The 16937-nt window shown below is 47.2% G+C and overlaps 1 protein-coding gene across 1 annotated transcript in view; it reads left to right on the plus strand.

Annotated features, from left to right (window-relative positions):
* The first annotated feature begins 4644 nt into the window (after positions 1-4644).
* Positions 4645-16937, plus strand: part of LOC124175628 — a 32438-nt gene continuing 20145 nt past the window's right edge. The window contains exons 1-2 of the mRNA XM_046556027.1: positions 4645-4818; positions 9700-9888. Of these exons, the coding sequence (XP_046411983.1) occupies positions 4645-4818; positions 9700-9888 (363 nt within the window). The remainder of the gene's footprint in view (positions 4819-9699; positions 9889-16937) is intronic.

Raw genomic sequence — 16937 nt, forward strand, 5'->3', positions numbered from 1 at the left:
CGTATGAATGGCGATGCAAATTTCTGTAAAGGGTTTCAATCAGTGTGCTCAGCATGCATCTGCTTTGCATCTGCGGACAGATGCCTGAGCTCCCGCTACCTTTAGAGTGAGCACACACTCGCTCCGCCGTCTCCGGAAATGAAATTCTGTGTGTTCAACTCTGAACAATGTACTTGACTAACCGTTCGCTCGATGCCTTACGACTATGGCCCTCCGCTCGTCACATCCGTCACTTAATCGGAGTCCCCTACAGGGTCATGATATTCGTATACAGTTATCTCCATCGATCGGCAAAAGCTGCTTCTACGGTGCAATTCGTTCTTATTCTTCGCCGTTATTGTGGCTCCAGACGTTTGTCCCGATCGAGAAATAGTCCTCGCCAAAGTTAGCGTATCAGGATTGGAAACGACGCGCGCAAGAAGATTAAGCGAATTACGGGATTGCGCTGCAGAGAGCGCGATACGCTTGCACGTGTTGCTCCGACCGACACCTATACTTCTGTCGTGTTTTATCTCCTCCTCTACTATTGTTATGCAAGAAAGTCCATATCACGGGGGTCGATTTATGATTGATAGCCTCAGAATGTATTAGGTCACAGGCAGCTACCATGGTAGCACCCGTTCCTACCGCGACTACCAACCACCGTCTGCCGAGCCGAGACAACGGAACGGAGAAAGCAGTGCTGCAATATATGGTCCAGTCACTTTACTCCTTTACGCTTATACTCTCAAGCCTCGTTCATACCACCCACAGCAACTTCGCGCCGGTTACTTACTGGGTGATTAAAAATCACACTTCACTCCTTTACCGCGCCTCGGTCTCTTTTAAATTCGACGTGTTTTCCTCCCACGAATCTCTCTCGACTTGACATTTTCCAGAAAATTCTCACCCGTAGTATATATATATATATTTCTTTTTCAAAATCGAAGGTACGGCTGGACACGGATCCTGAAGGAACCGTTTAGGAGAATGTCGATGGGCTGTGAGACGATCATAAGCCGGCATCGCGTCGAGACGACGCGAAGCGGCGAATAGTAGGTAGCCAGGAGTTGGCGAGTCACGCGATGGGCCAAGCCCGAGCAATTGTCTTATCGTTAGCTTCTCCGCCGGTTCGTTTCGCTATTAAGACACCGTTGAGAAGCCCATTGTCTGACGATCAATCGAGTGGGGCGTTGAAGAGCCGGCGATAGTTTGATCTCCAGGAATCAAGATCGCGTTGAGACAGGCTTTCGCAGACCTTGCTACACCCGAAGTTATCGGAGGACGCGATGTAAAATGGGTGAAAACTTATCATACGTAATTCATTTATGCTTGCAGTAATATACCACCGTGCATTTTTTGACTCACGTAAAACTGGTTTGGATCAATAAAACTGAAAAGTAGGTGCACCGCAGGGTTTGAATCAAGAAGAGATAATAAGAGAGAAAAAAAAAAAAATTATAGGAAATTCACGACGGATTACCGTAGAAGGCTTGCGCAAATAATCAATAACCGTCTTTAAACCATTTTTTACACCTAAGGCACGTGCATACAGGCATGCCTACGTAATTCTGGAGCCACATACGTATGTGAGGCTACGTGCAGTCCCCGTGAACGACTTGACGGAACCGTTGGAGAGGTAATCTCATTGGCCACGCAACCAAGGCGGTCTTCTCTCACTGATCCCGTATGGGGAACCGCGTTCCTCCGCGACTCGGCGCATTGTCCGTTCTTCTGAGTTACCGCTGTTTTTGGATTTACGATTTTCGCCCCGCTGTCACGCAGATACGCCGGAAAAAAATTTGCGTCCGATTTTGGCGTTTGGCTCAGTTGTTGGAGTCGTTCGCAATCTAACGTTTCCGAAAGAATGACGTCAATTTTTTTTTTTTTCAATTTGTTTCTCTCGATGTCTCGATTCTTCAAGAATATCAGTCAAGTTATCCGACTCGAGAAATAATTATAGTCACGCTGTCAGGTGCTTGTGGCTTGCACATGGTGTATCGCTGATTTAATCTATCAATTCGTGCTGAGTGTAGCCTATGCATAAATTTATTTCATTGTTTATTTTGAATGTTAACTTGGTTAATCTTTCAAGGAATATAGCCGATTTTATTTTTCAACTTGTTTAATTTAGATCGATCGTTGAAATTTGCACGTTTCAATTCACCTGATTTTTCACCGTTCTCAATTGGGAAAATGAATTCTGAGTTATTTCAATTTTCCTGGTCTTAAATTGTCAAAGTTTTACCGAAATTCTCATCAGGATTTAACATGTATCAGGAGACGATTAGAATGTTTCTCTAAGTATAATCTCACGTTCCATTCGAAGAACTTCGACCGTTAATATTTTACTATAAATTTTGATACGGAAATTGCGAAAATGTCCAGAAGCATATAGAATTCAAAATCACAAAGTTTGTCAATTTCTGTAGCTTTTAGGCAAACCCGAATTGGTTACAACCGGAAGTATCTACTTTAAATACGAGTTGATCAAATTTTTTCAATCACGTTTTCGCCAAACAAATACACTTTCCATGAAAATCAATCGAGCTTTTCCGGGTTTAAGAATCCATCATTTAAAACACTCTGAAACATTGGAAATGGGACAATTTATTTCGACCTCACGCTGCTCGGTCAATGGTGTTGCGTACAAATCGACACACAGCTTTCCACCACCCTCAACGTGCGAGTAATTAACCGGTCCACATCATTACGAGCGTCATTCGGTCCGTACACGAAGTGATCGCCCGTGTCGGGATTGTCGCACACGGCGAGCCATGCGTTTAGAATCGGCGGTGCGTCTATCACCGACAATGGTTACGGGTAAGCGAGAGCCAGTGACCCGGCGAAGAGAGGGAGCCCGTAAGCTCGCGACGGGATCAGGGCAGCATTATTGAGCTTTGCAAAGTGGCGACCGAGCCGCAAGAACCAGGTGTTGCAGTTGGCTCTCTAGTAACGTGGGGCGCGTGTCCCGCGCTATTGCCGGCTCCGACCCCGGGTCCGGGGGCCGGGCAGGTGGGCCCCCTGCATTGTCAATCTCTGCCTTTCCGTACCTTTCCTCTCCTCTCCTCTCCTCTCCGCTCTCCACGTATGCGCATATAAAGTGCGTACGTGGGCCGCACACATACCTGATGCATGCGAGAGGGAGAGAGAGAGAGAGAGAGAGAGTTTTACGGGGAAGGGGTCCCCGCACACCATAAGGCCCTTTTTTCCCGCTCAGTCCCCTTCCCCGCGCGCGTAGCGGTGCGCGATACGCCAAAGCATGGGTGGTGCCAAGGGCCTTACCTAGCATGGAACATATTCTATTGTGTGTACTGAAGGCAGGTGATAGAGACGGTTGAACCACGCGACTCTAAGAGACGGTTCTCAATCCACATCCTTACGTGACGTATCGACACATCGGACTACATCCGCTGCTCCATCTTTATCTGTTCTCCGAGCTCGTTTGCTGACGCTCCAAATTTAGTTGGATATAACTATGCACAGTCGTTTAATGTGATGACGTTCGTATGAAAATCGATGACCAACGAATTGGCACTGAGCCACAGTTGTGAGACAATAATTTGCAAGTACCTCAGAATTATGAAAATTTGTGACAACAGGCCTTTACAAGGAAAGAGTTAAGATCGGTAGAACGGACCAAGGAAACAATATCTAGGTCACAGTACGCGGAAGAGACCATTACGAGCTGAGATGAGAACCGTCGTTGTGTTGCTTCGCGATGTGCGAGGAAATAAAATAGCATTGCACCACATCGCCACGGACTACTGCTGCTGCTGCTGCTGCTATTCCTCCGGACAGCGGCTCCCCTGGATTCATACGGAAGCACGTGCCGTCAGCTGTCTGCTCGGCACTCGGCTCATCGTCAGTGTTCATCGTCTGGACCCGCAGCCGCTTGAATCAGCCTCCGGCCAATCCCTTGACCACTACCGGATTCTGTTGAAGGATCAGACAGAGCGGTGGACGAATCGAATGACGAGATAACGGAGATGAGGGACCCACTGAGAAGCGGAGGAGATAACGCGACGACAGCTCTCATCCCGGCTCCGTTGAGGACATTTTGTACTTACCTATGTTATCATGCTCGGAGTGAACTAAAAGAGGATGGAAAAAAAGAGTGGCTGGTATCGGGCGTCGCGTTGATTTTGTACCTGTAACACAAACGCTTTCGTCGAGTACCGTCCTACTGTACGGCCGTCGCTCGGTTTCTAATTATATTCATAATTACTGTTACGGTAAGCGGAGACTGACGGCTAGGCAGTGGCGGTTAGATTGCTCGAAGAATGCGGAATGACCTTGAACCATAAAGATCAAGGCGTATGGGCGCCGGGTCGTGTTTCACCTTGAAGCAAACTGTGGCGATCCCAAGGATCGGTTATACGTCCTTTTATTACACTCGATTATGCTACCTGACTCGGTGACAAGCTGGCAGCTTGAGCGTTGGATAAGCCCGATAAATAACTAGTATTAGCGTAAGACATTTGCTTTTCGCGTTAAACTCTCACGTCGCCTAAGACGCTGCGGTGCGCTGATCCTCCGGTTGTATTCCGTCCCGATAAGTAGGCGCAGGTACGTCGTAACCCGATACCAAACGCCTCTCGCACTTCTTGGAAAATTATTGGCGGACTCGCGAAGACTCGGAAATGGATGATGATAAAGTGCACGATGATCAGCGAACCGCGTGCTTCTTCACGAGAGACTGAAACCACTCAGTTTCCAGAATTTTCGCAGATCAGAAACAGCGATCGAGTCCCTGCTCTTCTCACTAAATCCAAGGGTAGCAGTGACGTTCGAGAAAGCTCAGTGACGGACGCTTGGCTCAGCGCTAATTGGTCCTGGGTGATTATTCGTAACGGTGAATCGAGGAAAATAAGCCTGCGTCGAGGGATTCAAGGTGTAGGTATTATGGAAGTAGATTTTCCGTTCGGCCTTAAGCGTGGTGGGTATATCAGGTTCGTTTTTGATCGGCGCTCCTTCGAGGGAGTAGGGTGAAAGAGCACGAGCCCCATTCATCGGTAGAAGTACCGTTTCGAACCTTTTAGATTTTTATTCCCAAACCAGAAGCGCTGAGCCGCTGCACCTTTTCCGAGGTTCGGGTGCAGCTAACCTTTAGGGGTCAAAGGGAGAAGAAACCCCGTACGGGTCCGCCCAGCTGGTGCAGGAAATGTGCCTCTCGTCGTGTAGGTATACATGCATGCACCCGATCTGTCTGTCGCGTGTTTATTCAGATCCGTTTAATGCTTGGCTACCACCACCGTGTTTCAGCCATCCAAAGGACGAGAGCTGACGCACATTTTTATACCTACTCTCAGCGACCGTGGTCCGGAGCACCAAAAGGGTTTCGAGACCTTTTTCATGTCTCTTATTTTTTGCTACTCGCGGCCACGGGGTCACCCGCGTCGACCTCTTTTTATCGGCCCGAAAGGATTACCAGCCAGGTAAATACGAGCGGCATCAAACTTGACCTCGACGATTCTCAGGAGTGAAAAGACCACCCGATACCTACCGATTATAAAATCCTTCGTGATTTTTTTTACCAATAACCATTCGATGATGAAACTGTCGATTCGTATCTCATCACCTCGATTCATATTATAATCGCATTCTGATATTCAGAACATGTTCAACGGTTCTGAATTCTAAGAAAGTTCCTGTTTCGCCAGGAGGAAGACGCGACGAAATTTTCGTAACGATTTCGTGACGTTCTCGAATCGATAAGGGTGCAAAAAAAATTACCCGACGCGAGGTAGTGCGGCAAACGCACTCGCGACGAGGGGAATACGCGTTCGTGTATATAGCGAGTAGTATAGTGGGACAGAAATCAAAAGTCTTGTTGCGCAGGTGTTTTTTGAGCAGTGTTCCCCGAGGCTGGCTGTACCACCACTTTGGCTGCAGGTACCTCAGCCGGGTTGGCTTAAACTCCGAAGGTATATATAGTTATTGTACGACTCGTAAAAATGTTCCTGGATCCCCGCTACCTCGGCAAAGATTTTCAATGGATTCTGCACGGTTGCATCTTTCATAAAGAATCCGGCTATTGCCATACAACCTTTAATGTTTGAACGAACAAGATATGTGCCCAGGGGTATAACGTATACCTACACGGAAACGCATACTTGCCCGCGCCAACCGAGATTCGAAGACATTGTCGCGGTCCAAGGGCCCCCTTTTCCCTCTCCGCAGTTCCTCGAGGCCCTTCGGCCGGCGTTTGGGCCTGTGCTCCTTCCCTCCCTCCCTCTCTATTCCCCTCGCAAGTCGCAAGGTCCCGAATCTAGCCTCAGCCGGGCGGCGTTCAGGTGCAGGAATCACATGTCGTGGATTTTTCTTTCGTCCTCGGATCGCTGGGGGACAATAATAGTTTTGGCACTGAAAGCCCCCGGATCTTGTCCCCCGCCCCGCCACCTCGGGAGCGTGCCGCTAAAACCGTCAGCTGCTGTACCAACGAACGTCGGAGTCCGCGTCTTCACGGATGCTGCATCATCGTCGCAGACACGGCTTCTTTTAAATCTCCTTATACTTCTAGGGCCGGACCGGAGAACCGATCCTTGACAGCTTCCGTCTTGGATTTGACCGCGTGGTTTATAGCCTTATTTCTCAAAGCCTCTTCCAATTCCTCGAATTTTCCTGATTTTCGTTTCAATCGCGTTGTGTGGAAAATATGTATAATCGTTGGCGAAACTCGAGTTGCAGGTTTTTCGTGATTCCTTTCACCAGCAATTTACCACCTCAAACTGTTTCAAGTTTGTTATAGAACGGTTAACTAGTGTTTGGATTTTAATTTTCATTTCTCGATTGGACTGCATGCTTTTCGTGTAAACGATATTACGCCGCTGCCGGTTGCAATATCATTTCGAAGGATGAAAGCACTTACAACTGCTCCTGCGGGTCCTATTCTCGCGCGATAAAATTTCGGTGAATTTTATAACCAGTGCGCGATTTATGGTGTTAGTTTTACGATCGGCGTGTCTGGTCGAGAGGAGGGCTGCTGCTGTACGTGAGCGAGGATAATATACCGCGGCTTATACGTATAGACAAGCGAGATACCCTGCAGGAGAGGGTGAGAGAAAAGCACCGGGCGCTGCAGCTTTGGCCGAGGCGGCATTTTAAAAACATTATAATTTAGCTTGAACTTGTCTGCGACTACTTTTTACTCATATCCCTATTCGTCCGTGCGCCTTGATTCATGACCGCGGTGGAGACGGTGGAAGAGAAGATATACGTTATGGGAGATTATTTTTACGATTTCATACCGACTTGATGGCCCGCAACCCGTCGCTTCGCCCGGTGTTTGTGCAGTGATTCTAAATTATCGTTAATAATTTTCGAAAGATCCGTTGCGGACTACGGGGAATTACATCTCCCCCCCCCCCCCCCCATCTCTCCTCTCATTTCAATGATCCTTTCCTCACTTCTAATAAGTTGTCTTTGAATCGCGCGTATCGGTGCAGGATAGGCGTATTTTTCTTTTTCTATTTTTCAACCAAATCTTCTATCACCGTGACCAATATTAATGCATTCTCATAGACGCGGATGCATTATAAATTCTGACGTCTTATACACAAATCAATTAGCTACATCAGCGGAGGAAAAAATATTATATTTACAAGCCAAGGCTAATATTTCTACATTTATATACTTTATCGATCGAATCAATTTCTAATTTTTACAAATTATATGAACAGTTCTTTGTCACTTTGCGAGTTGAGCGTTTTTCAAAACTGCTTAACACGATTACTGACAGTTCTGTAATATACATCCTTCACGCTACGTATATTCAATACATATAACTTTTGTCTACCGTTGAGGGAAATAATTTTTCGTCGCTGTAATTTGTTACTGAGAAAAGATTATTTGTATTGATTCCTCGACAAGGTGACAAAAATTGCCTAATTTTGTTACCAACGGTGTTAACATGAAATCGTGAGATTAATTTTTTTTACCCATCTAAGCTGCGAAGGAAATAAAAACAACAAAGAAACAAATGTCAAATTCCGATAGATCGTTTCGCGACGAAGGGAGGTCACAAGACCGAAAAAGGTAGCGGTGAATAAAGTTTTGCATACGTTACACGGCTTCGGCGTCCCTGTTATAAAGTAAGCTGCTAATATTTGTCGAATAAGCCGAGTATAGTCGGGGTCGCATCGCTTCGAGGGTAATTTTTCACCACAAAGATAATAGAATCTCGTGTCAGAATGTAGAACGTTGTACGGCGGACTCGGTGCTCCGCGTATAATCAATTCGTCTTGAAGTTATGTTATGTTAAGTTATGTTGAAACTTGGACAAGCTACGAGTTTGTTGTGCCAGTGGGAGGGGAAAGCGGTCCTGGCTCCTGGCACTCGCGTCGATCTCCTCGAGGCACCGGGAGCACCGAGTTCTAGGTAGGCACAACGCACGGATACGGGCGCACCGAAAGGCGCCTCGGTTTCCTTGTAGATTACAGATCTTATCCGGGGCCCGAGCTACGCCCTACGCGGCAAAACTTATGACCGGGGCCCTAAGGGTTAGTTTTGCCCGGGGCGGCCTGACGCGGCGGACATAATGCCGGTCAATTGGTTCCCGATAGCCGGCAAACCGACGGTATTAACGGAGGCTACCGCGTCGTCGAGGAGCGGGAAGGCGAGACGCGTGCGCGCTCCGCAGCCATTGCCGCCGCCTCCACTGACTCGAAACGAGTTTTTTTTTTTTAAATCCCCCGCGATCATTATTACCCGTCTACGCGTTTGTAATGCGGGATGAAAGCCCGCGAGCCGGTCACTCGTATTCACTTACAATCGATTCTCTCATTATCGCCCGATGCTCCTTCGGCTCGATTCAAATCTCCCGCCAAATTTGACGTTGTACCCGCTTATCGCTGACCGCATTTGTTTTTTTTTTTTTTTTTTTTTTGCTTTCTATAGACTCTGACTGTTTATTTTTTTCCTTGCCTTCGTTCGGCTAGCAAGCATTATGTTTTGCTTGATCTCGTGCAGTTCAACGAGCTCCGCCGACGCTGTCGCGAATTTTGCCCACTCTTTTGAATCGATCTTGATCGAGTGATCGGAGATCGGGAGTATTATACACACACCTATGACGTCTCGTTTATTACTTGTGTCACGTTTTGTTCGACAACTTTTGTTTCTCCTTTTTCTAATATCATTTAAGTATCGGGCAACGGTTTTCAGCTGCTCGCAGACGCATGACGTAGGTTATACACGCGGCTCTCTTCGGATCACTAGATTACAAGACAGCGATTATCAAGGCCGGTAATGTTCTCGGAAGCATCGAACGGCGGGGATTCTGCCGTAAAGCCGCCGGCTCGATCCTTGAAAATCTTTCGAGATAAATATCCGTTTCATAAGACGATTTCTCGAGCTTCTTTCACCGGCAACGCTTAACTGTTCTGATCGGAAGTTACGGTACTCGACGAACTTGTCCGGAAGGATGAGGTAAAATTTCCAGTGTTCAGTCTCCGGTTGAACGAATAACGAAGTATTCCAGCTATTATTTTATTCACCATTCAACAGCTCTCGACGAATGATTATCCCCGAGTACGGTCGTACGGCCGGAATAATATTCGAAGCGTGCGATCGGCAGCCATTTTGATTCCGTACCAGCGTTCTAATTCAGCTGTGAAAGATTTTCTTCGTCGTATCAGACTCTCGAATTACCGATAATCGCAATCATCGCGGAACACGTCAGGTTGTCGATTTTTTGTTATCGTCATCACCGACTGATTTCAGATCCGAGAATCGCGCGAGAAAGGGGATTCGGACGGCTGGCGCACGAAGCTCTCGCTCCGCACGTATGAAGTCGTTCGAAGACCAGGCCGAGCTCGAGACGAGTTCAGATGCCGTTTGCCGAAGCACGCTCCTCCACCCATACGGACGGCGAACGGAGCACCCAGCGTTCCACACGCAGCTCGCAATCAGGTATGTATAAGGAAGGTGCCTCCGTGGAGTCGCTGCTCCTGGCCGTTATCGGGCTTGTCTCCGCATTGCGTGGCATTGACCGCCATCGACTCCCCCACACGAGTGAATACGGGCACAGGTATAAAGTACGGGTATGTATCCGTCGAGCTCGGCGAGCGTGCAGCCTCTTTGCGATGCGTGGAGATGATATTTGTTACAGCTGTTATACGTATGCCCGGTGCACATTTACCTGTCCGACCTATCGCGTGGGGGGAGAATTTTATACGAGCCGTGCACGGTGCACGGCGTACGAATGATCGCGTTGATATTGGAAATTAATAATCGTCGTCACGTAGAGCCAAGTCTCTATTAATATGTTGTACAATCTATAAATAATCGGAGATGCAGCCAACAGCCCGCATTGCCTTACGACGCACGTTTACCTACTGCGGATAGGAATGTAAATTGTAGACGGTCTAATTAATCGACCAGATTAATTATTTCATTTCTTTCCGGGTACCTCATTGCTGTCGTCGTTTATATTATACTGAAATACCGATGTCGTTATGTCGTACACGTTCCTCGTACAAGATTGAATCCCATACGAGAATGATGCGTTTTCTCCACATCTATTTATTTACAGTATCGAATGATTTACCAAGCTTCCCCTAGTGTTTGATTTTATCTCGTCAATTTCTGTTTTCGGGAATATATTCTTGGGTCAGATCACCTATATTCAGGCTTCCGCTCATTTGGTTGATAGGATTTTCTCGAAATAATCTGCAGATAAACTTGACCGGGGTTCATCTAGGATGTACAGACTTGAAATTGAAATAACAAGTATCGAAGTTCGATCTCTCAAACAAATGAACTCAAAATATACAATGCCAACAACAAAAGAAATATTTTTTTCCTACATTGCACTGCACCATAAATATTTCAAGAATAAATTTTTACGTAAACGGAAGCAATGGCAATTTCTGATATTCGTCGAAAATATTTGACCCTCTATTTGCAAGTCAACTCCTGTTCGCAGGCGACCCGCCTCACTTGAAAGTACCGAGGGTGTTGTTTCGGTCTTTAGGCGAAAACAAAATGCTTGTTTCGATACGAGCATCTCATTGTAAATATTGCGCGGTAGCTGAATAAAGGAATAAAGTAGACGAACGTGTTTTCCCAAATTATACAAGCAAAGTGAAAAAGTACTTGGTGTGATGTTAAATACACCTAATAATGGTGGATTGTTCGACGTTGCCTAATCCGGTATACCGAGACAATCACGGATAGGGTTCAATTAAATTCTGAGCACGGACCATCATTGTCATAATGATCCTCGGCGTTCGTAAATCGATTTATATCGATCTATCGGCGCGGCGCCTTTGTGAAACAACGGACCAAACACCGCGGATCATCCTTATACAGCGTGTATGACTATAACGAGTCTCGATGTAATTAAATAATAAATTAATCACCTGCATAGGGTGTTCCGTTCTAATCTATCGAATTTACAAGTGTCTAGAGGAAATTTTATTATTTTCTCTCGTTACCACAAGGCAGTCTATGCAGGCAAAAGTGAATCTCGAGGGCTTAAAGACGATTTGAATAAAAGTTGTCGTTCATTTTTTAAATACCCGAGAACTTGTAGAGTCAGAAATACGATCGTCGAATTATCGTTTGAGTAATTTTTGCTAATGGAATTTTTCGGACTGTGACCGGCTATTTCCTTGAATAAAAAGCTGACTGTAAAAACTAGTTTCGTAGGCTGATCGGGCCGAAGTTTTATTGCCTCACAATCTTGTGTGAAATGTTGCTCCGAAAATCCGAGACAGAGGTATGCGTATAGAGACGAATAGTTTATAACACGTGTATGGTATGTATAATACCTACGTAGGTATAATAATATAAATAAGCCGCTGTAAGCAGCTTATCGTTGAATCTTTGGATTTTGCAGTGTCTTCGATAAAAATAACCATCCGTGTGCCCGGGCTTAGGATACGGGGAGCAGCGCTGTAACGCAATATGCGCGAGTGAAATTCAACGCCGAAATGATATGAATAATATAAGATATAATACCGTTAAAAGTCGCATACCTGCGCTGTGTATAATACGCGGCTAACGCGGCCGGCAGTCTCTAATCAGTCCGCGTTGCTGTCAACGCAGTTTAAAACGTACACTACCTGCGCACGCGACGAATCCATTCGCGCGCATATTGCACTCCGGCACGAAATAACATACCGTAGGTATACCAAGAGTGCAGCAATTTCTCCGTCTTGACCCCCGGGACGTATTATAGCCGAGCACCGCGATATACGTTGGCCACGATCTATACACCAATGCGGGGAGGCTTACAAGCTCCCAAGCAACGTTACGGTTGACAAAACAATAACAGTAATAACAATGATAACAATAATGACGGTGATAACAAAAAGAGGAAAAAAGCACGGTGATAACGGGCAACAATAATAACGGGGCTTCGTGTGTCGCACTCGTTTACGTACCTACGTTCATGCCTTTAATGCACGTGCTGCGTATGTGCAAATACCTGCTTACACTATACACGGATTATACTTGCGCCGAAGTAGGTTCGGCTGGAGCAACAGTTGGCTCAGCCTCGGAGAGATGCAATCTTTTGATTTGCGCGAACCCGGTCACCGCGTCAGACGGACGCACGCACACTCCGCTGCTGGTATATAACACGTATTGTCGGAATTTTTCATATTTTAGTAGCGTGCATTAGACTATACTTGTATGCATATGTACGTTTATACTCGTATATAGCAGAACCAGCGCGTGCCCGTTGACTTTCTACTCTGCTGCCGTATCGCAGATAAAGGGTATACTGCGTTAATTGCCGAGCTTTGCTTCGAAGACAATGAGACGAGTACCCAGCATCAAATTAATCCAGGCGCAAGCTCGGCTTCAGGTCTTTCGATTCGGTGTGCAAAAATTGCTGGTTTCCTTCAGTCTTCGTGCGACCTGCGATCAGAGGTGTTGCACCTAAAGTTTCGTGAAACAGAGTTCTCATTTCAAGCTTTCGAACGAATTTTTGAAACGGTGTTGGGATTCAGGAATTTGACCATTTCTCGTGCCATCGCGGCGCTTCTGAAGTAGACGTGTATCCTCGTGCAACACACGAGAATGACAGAGTCCCACCCACGCGATAACGTAAAAAAGTGAAGATTCGTATCCTCCCACGACTTCCATATATTCAAGAAATTCTTCACCAAGGATTAACAATCACCGCCGCTTTCTTTCGAATGACATTTAAATCTGTCGTACATATACGCTTGACTAATTCTAATCCCCGAACTTATGTACATGCCTTACATCTACGTTGCAGCTTGCGGATCATGTCGCTAAAATGTTTCGCACGTGTCTAACCATTGTCGAATAACATTTGATCATTTGTACGCTGACATGTGAAACTAGTTTGAAAGTGACAAATCGACCACACGTACACGGACCCTGTGAATTTTATACTCCTCAACCGTCCGCGTGGCGTGAGGTGGCTTGTATGTCTTTGAAATTCCTAAACTTGAGAATGAAATTCCTCAAGTATCCGACACCCGCCGGAACCGCGAGGCAGCTCGGATCGTGTGTTTAACTGTACCTGCAGCTTCGAATAGCCGGCTTACGCTCCTAAAAATAAAGTAGTTGTTAGTTCGACGGTGAGGTGAGGTACGCGCGTCGCCGTTCTGTGTCCTCCAAGTTTCCTCGGGGCCCGAAGATATATCGCTGCCTCCTGGTGGACATCGTAGGCCCCCGCCCCCGCCACCGTCGCACGTTTATACCCGAGTTAGAATAGCCGGGCATATAATACACGGCCGGCACCGACCGCGCCGTCGGAGATGCTAGATTGTGAACACGCGCGTTCCCCGCTCTCCTCGCCTCAACCAGGTCCCGGAAAGGTCTGGAAAAGGCCTAATGGTCGACCGACCTGGCGGGCAGCTATCAGGAGTCGAATTTTCGCCATTACGCGACTCGGGAGATGGATATTCTGCTCGCGAATGCGAACGCGGTATCAATTGCAGGATCCCGGAACACGCGGTGGTCGCTCATCTCCTTGGCGAAGTTCGCATTATACCCGTCAGCGGAGACTAGAGTCGAAAGTACGTCTCTCTCGGAGCTACTTATTTGAATAACATCTACGTGTTATGGTAATGTCCCTGGTAATAATGGTCTTGTAACATGGTCAAAAATGGGCCACTGCCACAGAGGGACTCTCTTGTGCTCTGTTGTTTTACATCGGACGACGACACACGGCAATGCTTCGGCAGCACCGATCCTGCTCCTCGTTCATTCAAGCTACCTCATTGGAATGCGTGTATTTATTTATATTAGACGCGACTGCCCGTCTTTCGCGATAGGTACACGGCTGATACTCGAGAAGCCTTTCCTTCAAATTGCGTCGGTTCCACGCGAAAATCTACTTCACGTTGAGAAACCATCGCACGGGGCGATGTGCACTCGCTGCTTACACACGATACGCGCACCTCGGACTTTCTGCCACGCCACGCGGCTGTCGACAGCAATTTCACTCAAACCCACCCACCTAGTTGCTCATCTAAGCACGCGGTGGACACTGAGTCATAACTTTTCGATTTACGCATCGCGCGTAGGTACTCAAATTTTAATTCGCGTACAGATATTTTTTCATCCACGGACAATAAGCCGCTGATTGCAGAGATGGTTAATTGGCGTGTGTGCTTGAAAAGTTTAAGTCGTACACAGTCGTTTTAAATTTTCATGGGCCGGCTTCTCTTGATTTTACTCTTTTTCAAGTAACCGTAAACTTTTGTCCGCCATCAGATGGCACAGCGGCGTCACCGACGAGTCTCGGAGCCGACGATCGTTACCGGTAGTCTGTCGTTGGATTGCAATAATGCAGGGCGTAAGAAACACGCAGTGACTGTCGGAGCTGTGTGGGTACCCTTGGATCTAATAATTTGCTACTCCATAGAAACGGAGAGACCAGGCGATAGCTGGTCCAGCGACAATGAGAGGCTGGCGTGCAGAAGCGGGCTGCCGATAAGAGGAGAAGACATAAGTCGAAGTCGAGAGAGTTACACGGAGAGACAATGGAAACGCGGAGGATCCGCGATACGAGTCGGGATAACTGCGGGAATAAAAAGCTCAGGTGTGACGTTTGTAAAACGGCAATCGTCCGCAGCAGAAAGCTCGCGGCGATATTTTCACGGCTTATCGCTCACGCAGCAGCGGGAGAGGCTTTTCCTTCTACCGGTCCAAGAATAGAGGCCTGGCGCAATCGCGTACCTGAATTCACTATTTGTCTCTATTACTCGAAAGGAGTTAGATAACGTCCAGCAGGTTTACACGTACCTACGGGTCAGGTTAACCCGCCAACTCGCTCTCTCGGCGGCCGCTCTCCTCGATGCATTTCTCGGCATCGGCACCTCGAGTGTCGTGCATCGATTCGCCCAGCGGCGTCTCTCCCGGCAGCACCGCATTGTTCGATAAGGCAAACCGTTCGTACCTCGGCCAATAGTTTCCCAGGACATTACCGCGCTCCGCAACAGGCCTTAAAAATTCACCAGACACGTCTCGTCTCGCTTTATGACCCCTCGCGTCGTCATCCGATCCGTCCGGGAAGCGGGCCCCGTCCGTCACTCACGGGGTGGGCCCAAACTGGGTCCACTAGCCGGCGCATAGGTGAAGTTGGCGCGGCGCGGCGACGGAGTGACGTCACTACCGGGGACTTATCGCTCGGTCAGTTCGGTCGTGCGCGAAACTTGCAGACGTGCACAGTAGGTATAAGGTTGCAACTTGCCGCGCTGTATTCGTGGCTGTAATATGTATGCACGTAACGCTGCATGGTGAACAGGGCTGGTATGGGGAATTATTACACGGGCGTCGTAGCGGTTGAGTAATTGCAGGCGGGAGGGTGAACCAACGTCGACGATTCAGTTGGGTAAATTGTCAATTTAATACGGATTACCGGCTCACACGCGGTTTGCAGTTTGCGGAAGGGATTAATCCCCGAGTTATATTATACTATATAAGCCTGAAATACATTCTTCATATTTATGTACGACCGTGTCTCGGTGTCGCCGCGACACGCGTGCACACGGCACCTTCCGTGTCAATTACTGATCGCTGGCGAGTTCTTTTAACGGAGGTTATTTTTATGGAAATCTTCGTAATCGATACTTAAGAATGAAGAATGTCCCGACCCGTAGACAATTTCGTCTTTGGCGAAGATAGAAGACTGTAATAAAACCGGGATTTGTATCCACCTTTTCCTTAGAACCCATAAATTAGAGAATCCATAGGTTACTTCGAATAATGATTCTACTTGAACAAAATTCCGCAAGGACTAAACTTCCGTGTCGTAATTGCTGTGGATTTGCCGTATAGGGATGAAACAAAATAATATGTCTCATCGGACTCGTTACCATGTTTTATCGCGAAAAGTAACGCGTTACAGGATTTCAACATCGATCATATCTTCGGTAATAAAATGGTCCACTCGTGGGACGTATATCTCTTATTTTTTGATCGTAACTTTCGATCCATAAAATTATACCGAATACGATCTATTACCTGTAAATTGGTGGAGATAGAAAGAGGATACACCGAGACAAGAAGAGGGAATCTAACACGTTTCAGGCTCGATTAACCGAATTACAGCATTAATGGCCGACGGACACAAGGTGCATCGGGTATCGTTGACGTACACGCGGCGCAGGTTTACCTCGGTGAGAATAAGTTACGACCCCCGCAAGCGCCGGTTGTGGAACGACGGATGACCCTGGAAGCGATAATTCTGAAGCGATTGCCGCGGCGGCGGCGGCGAAGAGCGTCGTTCCGCCCGCACGAAGCCCGACGTCGTTGGACCCTCGCGACGCCTCTGACCTTCTTCGATATCTCAACCAGCGCGCTTGGTTTAAAGTCGTTTAGAATAATCACCGCGCACGCCACTAGTCTGGGCTAAGGCTGTAATCATGGCTCCATTAACGCCCCACAAAATGTGAATATTAATTGTAAGTATGTGGCCAATTGCCAGGCGGATCGTGCAGCTTTTTTTTCTGTTTTTTTTTTTTTTTTTTAAG

Source organism: Neodiprion fabricii, chromosome 2, assembly GCF_021155785.1.
Source record: "Neodiprion fabricii isolate iyNeoFabr1 chromosome 2, iyNeoFabr1.1, whole genome shotgun sequence".
Classification (NCBI taxonomy): domain Eukaryota; kingdom Metazoa; phylum Arthropoda; class Insecta; order Hymenoptera; family Diprionidae; genus Neodiprion; species Neodiprion fabricii.